At 31.0% G+C, this 5,957-nt stretch overlaps 3 protein-coding genes and 15 non-coding genes across 18 annotated transcripts; 17 read left to right on the forward strand and 1 right to left on the reverse strand. All coding sequences in view use genetic code 4, as the record gives it.

Moving 5' to 3' along the window:
- The first annotated feature begins 316 nt into the window (after positions 1-316).
- LS1 lies at positions 317-495 on the forward strand. Its single transcript has one exon. It is a non-coding gene; the product is annotated as a large subunit ribosomal RNA (ribosomal RNA).
- Positions 496-685: 190 nt separating this feature from the next.
- Positions 686-740, forward strand: SS4. The gene has a single exon. It is a non-coding gene; the product is annotated as a small subunit ribosomal RNA (ribosomal RNA).
- A 1-nt stretch (position 741) lies between these two features.
- On the forward strand, positions 742-820 carry SS6. Its single transcript has one exon. It is a non-coding gene; the product is annotated as a small subunit ribosomal RNA (ribosomal RNA).
- Positions 821-875: 55 nt separating this feature from the next.
- Positions 876-1,064, forward strand: LS7. The gene has a single exon. It is a non-coding gene; the product is annotated as a large subunit ribosomal RNA (ribosomal RNA).
- Positions 1,065-1,067: 3 nt separating this feature from the next.
- Positions 1,068-1,146, forward strand: LS6. The gene has a single exon. It is a non-coding gene; the product is annotated as a large subunit ribosomal RNA (ribosomal RNA).
- A 130-nt stretch (positions 1,147-1,276) lies between these two features.
- SS3 lies at positions 1,277-1,348 on the forward strand. Its single transcript has one exon. It is a non-coding gene; the product is annotated as a small subunit ribosomal RNA (ribosomal RNA).
- A 23-nt stretch (positions 1,349-1,371) lies between these two features.
- On the forward strand, positions 1,372-1,455 carry LS3. Its single transcript has one exon. It is a non-coding gene; the product is annotated as a large subunit ribosomal RNA (ribosomal RNA).
- Positions 1,456-1,534: 79 nt separating this feature from the next.
- LS9 lies at positions 1,535-1,631 on the forward strand. Its single transcript has one exon. It is a non-coding gene; the product is annotated as a large subunit ribosomal RNA (ribosomal RNA).
- A 3-nt stretch (positions 1,632-1,634) lies between these two features.
- On the forward strand, positions 1,635-1,753 carry SS2. The gene has a single exon. It is a non-coding gene; the product is annotated as a small subunit ribosomal RNA (ribosomal RNA).
- Positions 1,754-1,799: 46 nt separating this feature from the next.
- On the forward strand, positions 1,800-1,834 carry LS4. Its single transcript has one exon. It is a non-coding gene; the product is annotated as a large subunit ribosomal RNA (ribosomal RNA).
- A 6-nt stretch (positions 1,835-1,840) lies between these two features.
- LS5 lies at positions 1,841-1,864 on the forward strand. The gene has a single exon. It is a non-coding gene; the product is annotated as a large subunit ribosomal RNA (ribosomal RNA).
- Positions 1,865-1,975: 111 nt separating this feature from the next.
- Positions 1,976-2,725, reverse strand: coxIII (cytochrome c oxidase subunit III). The gene has a single exon. The coding sequence runs from the start codon at positions 2,723-2,725 to the stop codon at positions 1,976-1,978; it is 750 nt and encodes a 249-aa protein (YP_004327596.1).
- A 34-nt stretch (positions 2,726-2,759) lies between these two features.
- LS8 lies at positions 2,760-2,869 on the forward strand. Its single transcript has one exon. It is a non-coding gene; the product is annotated as a large subunit ribosomal RNA (ribosomal RNA).
- Positions 2,870-2,899: 30 nt separating this feature from the next.
- SS5 lies at positions 2,900-2,927 on the forward strand. Its single transcript has one exon. It is a non-coding gene; the product is annotated as a small subunit ribosomal RNA (ribosomal RNA).
- A 240-nt stretch (positions 2,928-3,167) lies between these two features.
- SS1 lies at positions 3,168-3,277 on the forward strand. Its single transcript has one exon. It is a non-coding gene; the product is annotated as a small subunit ribosomal RNA (ribosomal RNA).
- A 12-nt stretch (positions 3,278-3,289) lies between these two features.
- Positions 3,290-4,723, forward strand: coxI (cytochrome c oxidase subunit I; the record flags this gene model as incomplete). The annotated part of the gene is made up of 1 exon: positions 3,290-4,723. A coding segment is annotated over one exon (1,434 nt), but the record flags the coding sequence as incomplete, so codon positions are not given.
- Positions 4,724-4,750: 27 nt separating this feature from the next.
- Positions 4,751-5,881, forward strand: cytb (apocytochrome b). Its single transcript has one exon. The coding sequence runs from the start codon at positions 4,751-4,753 to the stop codon at positions 5,879-5,881; it is 1,131 nt and encodes a 376-aa protein (YP_004327598.1).
- LS2 lies at positions 5,851-5,941 on the forward strand. The gene has a single exon. It is a non-coding gene; the product is annotated as a large subunit ribosomal RNA (ribosomal RNA).
- The last annotated feature ends 16 nt before the right edge of the window (positions 5,942-5,957 follow it).

Here is a 5,957-nt window from a genome sequence, read left to right on the forward strand (position 1 = left end):
AAGTTTGGATAAAATAAATATAGTTACCATAGCTGTTGATGGATGCTTCGATATTTAATATATTAAAGTATTAATCGAGTTAACATGCTCAGCCGCCAAAAACGATMTTATTACCGTACAAGCCGTTAGCAAGACATGATAGGGAGTTGACAAGTTAAAGAAGTTCTGGTTTAAAATAGATACGTTTTTAAAGGTAGGATGTATGGGATATTTGTAGTACACCTTAATTGGTTTAACTTTTAATGTAATATAGATGTTTAATGTTCGGTATTGCATGCCTGGTGTTTATAATAAGACGCTGACTTCCTGGCTAAACTTCCCAATGATGTATCTTCCAAATAGATTTCGCAGAAAACCGTCTATATTCATGTTTGATTGACCTTTAACCACTAATTACGAATCTTCCAAGAATATTTCAAGAGTCCAAGGTTCGGTCTATTATTTTCCTGTTCTGTAATTAGATCACATGTTTTATAGTTCATGGAGATATGACTATACCACTATTCATAGAGACAACTTATGGCWTCTCTCTCGATTTCCAGATGTTGAGTTACTAAGAGGATTCTCTCCACACTTCAATTCGTACTTCCACTACCAAAATATAATCTCCTGTTCTAACATTCTAGGGTTTTTCGTATTTTTTCAGGAGAAATCCGTATATCGATGTCTTTTAATCAACGCTATTGGATTCAACGTCCAGGACTTCCTGACGCTTAATAACGATTTCTACTTCCAGCAGCCATTTGGTTCAGCTACAAGTTCACTGTCAACTACCATGTTACGACTTCGCACCGACTGTTTCTTTTACCTCACGAGTCGATCAGGAAGGTTTCATCCTTAAATCTCGTAACCATGCCAACACATAAGAACTTTTAGGGAAGTTAAGGTGCTCAGGGTCTTACCGTCGGGCCGTATGATTCCACATATTCATGGATAATTCTATTTATTAGGAGTCTCACACTAGCGACAATGGGGAAGTCGTTACACCGTTCATGCAGGACGGAGATTACCCGACAAGGAATTTTGCTACCTTAGGACCGTTTATGATACAGCCGCCGTTTATCATTGATACCGGGCAGATGTCAGTAACTTGAACTATTCATCAGAATTATCAGTGACTTGTGTTGTAACCTTACAGACGCTTCCAGTAAATAACTTCTTATAAATGGTAGCGCCGGTTTCCCGGGTATCCAATCCAGTGCTCCATTCAAGGCATAGAGACTCAGCCTATGTTCAACTTTGTAGGATAAAGCTTTTGGTATCTCGTAATGTAGAACAATAATAGGTTGACCGTTAAATCCTTTTCATTAAAAGAGTGGAAAAATGCCCAGCCAACACCATCCAATTTGATTGGGAATTATCTGTGTTACAATACTTTTTGATCCCAGGCTGGTAAAAAATGTTAACTTTTAGCCAAAAGAATAGAAACAGATGCCAGGCCAAAAACCTAAAATAGAGCTATGACGCTATCAATTTGACAAGGCAGATAAATTCTTTCATAGAACTTACGTATCATCAACCATACAAAGATAAAACGGTAGATAGGGAACAAACTGCCTCAAGACGTTCTTAACCCAGCTCACGCATCGCTTCTAACGGTGAACTCTCATTCCAATGGAATCTTGTTCAAATTCAAATAGATTGGTAAGGTATAGCGTTTACTATCGAATGAAACAATGTGTTCCACCGCTAGTGTTTGCTTCTAACATTCCACTTGCTTATAACTGTATGGACGTAACCTCCAGGCAAAGAATAATGACCGGTCAAAACGGAATCAGTTAACTATGGATAGCTGATACTAACAATTTATCATTACTCAAGTCAGCATAGTCTATATGAAGGTTTCTATGGAAACACACTTCCCTTCTCGCCATTGATAGCGGTTAACCTTTCCTTTTCCTTACGTACTCTAGCTTTATACACAAATATGTATTGTCTAATCTAGACAGTATAATCGAAACAGGACATATATGTTCTATTCTGAATAAAAAAAGAACTCTATAAATAACCATACTATTTCAACAAAATGCCAATATAAAATGGTCATTTGATCAGTATGAGTAAAAACAACATAAGATATTCCTATATATGAATAAGACCATTCAGTATTTACATCATATTGATCTACTATTCTTATAAAGTATATTAATAATAATATTAATCCAACAATAACGTGTGTAAAATGTAAACCAGTTACACAATAAAATAGAGTTCCTAAAACAGCATCATTAATATAATAACTTAAGTGTAAATATTCAGTTGTTTGTAATGATGCAAAACATTCTCCTAATAAATAAATAATACATACAATACTTGATATTTCAAAACTCATTCCTTTCTCTATAAGGAATTGTAAACATGCAGTCATACATGATGCACTAGCTAGTATAAAAGTTATTGTTAATATTAACATTCTAGATGATGTTATTATTATTCCTTCATCATATAGTGGATAAGGAGATAAACAAAAATGTAATATTCCCCAAAAATAGGTTATAAATAATAAAGCTTCTGATATAATGATAGATAACATTCCAGAAGCTAAAGAAGAAAATGTAGAATATAAGCTTTCTCTAATAGAATATACAAATATTAATAATATAATTGGATTAAATGTAAATAAAATTCCAACTGAAAAATATTTTAAAGATGTTCCGTATAATGATGCTAATGATGGATAAGATACTAAATGTGCTTTTATATTATTAAAATTACTAAATACAATAAATATATTTATAAGAACGGTTATTATTTGTACCGTTAACATATAACGGTAAGAAGGTTCGCCGGGGATAACAGGTTATAGTATATATAGAGCTCAAATCTTTATATACTATTGGCACCTCCATGTCGTCTCATCGCAGCCTTGCAATAAATAAAAAAAATATAGCGTGTATTGTTGCCTTGTACACACCGCTCGTCACGCAAATTATTATATTTTGAAAAGAACTCCAGGCGTTAACCTGTAGAGTTGAGATGGAAACAGCCGGAAAGGAAATATTACGTCCAAACGATAAGATTATATATGAAATATACTAGCATGGGACTAAAAAATGTTATGTTGTTGGTTTAAGCCCTTTTACCATACAAGAGATCGCGTACTTTGGACCGAAAAAAGCTGTGAGGTAACTACATTAAAGGAACTCGACTGGCCTACTATTTAAGAACGAACGCTTTTAACGCCTGACATGGATGGATAATACTCGACTTTTCCAAAGTATAACCGCTGTCGCTGGGACTGTATGGATCGAATCTTACTTATTCATCTCCAAGCCTCAAGTATATTTTATTTTTTGTTTTAAATAGATATGCACTTATTACAAATTGTAATCATAAAACTTTAGGTTTATACTATTTATGGTTTTCATTTTTATTTGGTACATATGGTTTCTTACTATCTGTTATTTTACGTACAGAATTATACTCTTCATCTTTAAGAATAATTGCACAAGAAAATGTAAATCTATATAATATGATATTTACAATTCACGGAATTATTATGATATTCTTTAATATAATGCCAGGACTATTTGGAGGATTTGGTAATTATTACTTACCTATTTTATGTGGATCATCAGAATTAGCATATCCTAGAATAAACAGTATATCTTTATTATTACAACCTATTGCATTTATATTAGTAATATTATCTACAGCTGCAGAGTTTGGTGGAGGAACAGGATGGACTCTATATCCACCATTAAGTACATCTTTAATGTCTTTATCTCCTGTTGCTGTAGACGTTATTATAATTGGTCTTTTAGTTTCAGGTATTGCTAGTATTATGTCTTCTTTAAACTTTGTAACTACTGTACTACATTTAAGAGCTAAAGGATTATCTTTAGGTGTTCTAAGTGTATCTACATGGTCAATAATAATTACATCAATAATGTTATTATTAACTTTACCAGTTTTAACAGGTGGCGTATTAATGTTATTATCAGATTTACATTTTAATACATTATTTTTTGATCCAACTTTCGCAGGAGACCCTATATTATATCAACATTTATTCTGGTTTTTTGGTCATCCAGAAGTATACATTTTAATATTACCAGCTTTTGGAGTTATAAGTCACGTTATATCTACAAATTATTGTAGAAGTTTATTTGGTAACCAATCTATGATTTTAGCTATGGGATGTATAGCTGTATTAGGAAGTGTTGTATGGGTACATCATATGTATACTACAGGTTTAGAGGTRGATACTAGAGCTTTCTTTACATCTACAACAATATTAATTTCTATTCCAACTGGTACAAAAGTATTTAATTGGTTATGTACATATATGAGCTCAAATTTCGGTATTACACATAGYTCATCATTATTAKGTTTATTATTTATATGTACATTTACTTTTGGAGGAACTACAGGTGTTATTTTAGGTAACGGTGCAATTGATATTGCATTACACGACACTTATTATGTTATTGCACACTTCCATTTTGTTTTATCTATTGGTGCAATTATAGCATTATTTACATGCGTAAGTTTTTTCCAAGAGTCATTCTTTGGTAAAACATTACGAGAAAATACATTAATTGTATTATGGTCAATTTTATTCTTTATAGGAGTAATTCTTACTTTCTTACCAATGCATTTTCTTGGATTTAATGTAATGCCTAGACGTATTCCTGATTATCCAGACGCTTTAAATGGATGGAATATGATATGTTCAATTGGATCAACAATGACTTTATTTGGATTATTAATTTTTAAATAATATTATATTTATATATTTTTTGTTTATATGAACTATAACTCAATTAATCTAGTAAAAACACATTTAATTAATTACCCATGTCCATTAAATATTAATTTCTTATGGAATTATGGTTTCCTTTTAGGTATAATATTCTTTATTCAAATATTAACAGGTGTATTTTTAGCAAGTCGTTATTCTCCTGAAATATCATATGCTTACTATAGTATCCAACATATTTTAAGAGAATTATGGAGTGGATGGTGCTTTAGATATATGCATGCTACTGGTGCATCACTTGTATTTTTCTTAACTTATCTTCATATTTTAAGAGGATTAAATTATTCATACTTATATTTACCATTATCATGGATATCAGGACTAATAATTTTCGCATTATTTATAGTTACAGCTTTTATAGGTTATGTTTTACCTTGGGGACAAATGAGTTACTGGGGTGCAACTGTTATTACTAATTTATTATCTGGTATACCAKSATTARTWWYWTGGKTWTGTGGAGGATACACTGTTAGTGATCCAACAATTAAAAGATTTTTTGTATTACATTTTATATTACCATTTGTAGCTTTATGTATTGTATTTATACATATTTTCTTTTTACATTTACATGGTAGCACTAATCCTTTAGGGTATGATACAGCATTAAAAATACCCTTCTATCCAAATCTATTAAGTCTTGATGTAAAAGGATTTAATAATATATTAATATTATTTTTAATACAAAGTATTTTTGGAGTTATACCACTATCTCATCCAGATAATGCTATAGTTGTTAATACATATGTTACACCATTACAAATAGTTCCAGAATGGTATTTCTTACCATTTTATGCAATGTTAAAAACAATTCCTAGTAAAAATGCTGGTTTAGTCATTGTTATAGCATCTTTACAATTATTATTTTTATTAGCAGAACAAAGAAACTTAACAACTATTATACAATTTAAAATGGTTTTTAGTGCTAGAGAATATTCAGTTCCTATTATATGGTTTATGTGTTCATTCTATGCTTTACTATGGATAGGATGTCAATTACCACAAGATATATTCATTTTATATGGTAGATTATTTATAATATTATTCTTCTCTAGTGGTTTATTTTCACTTGTTCAAAATAAAAAAACACATTATGATTACAGCTCCCAAGCAAACATCTAATTACAAGGCTACGATAAGACGATATTTCTGAATATTGAGCAGAACAATACAGACCGTAAGGTTATAATTATGTTAA

The sequence above is a fragment of the mitochondrial genome of Plasmodium berghei (assembly GCF_900002375.2).
Source record: "Plasmodium berghei mitochondrion, complete genome".
NCBI classification, from domain to species: domain Eukaryota; phylum Apicomplexa; class Aconoidasida; order Haemosporida; family Plasmodiidae; genus Plasmodium; species Plasmodium berghei.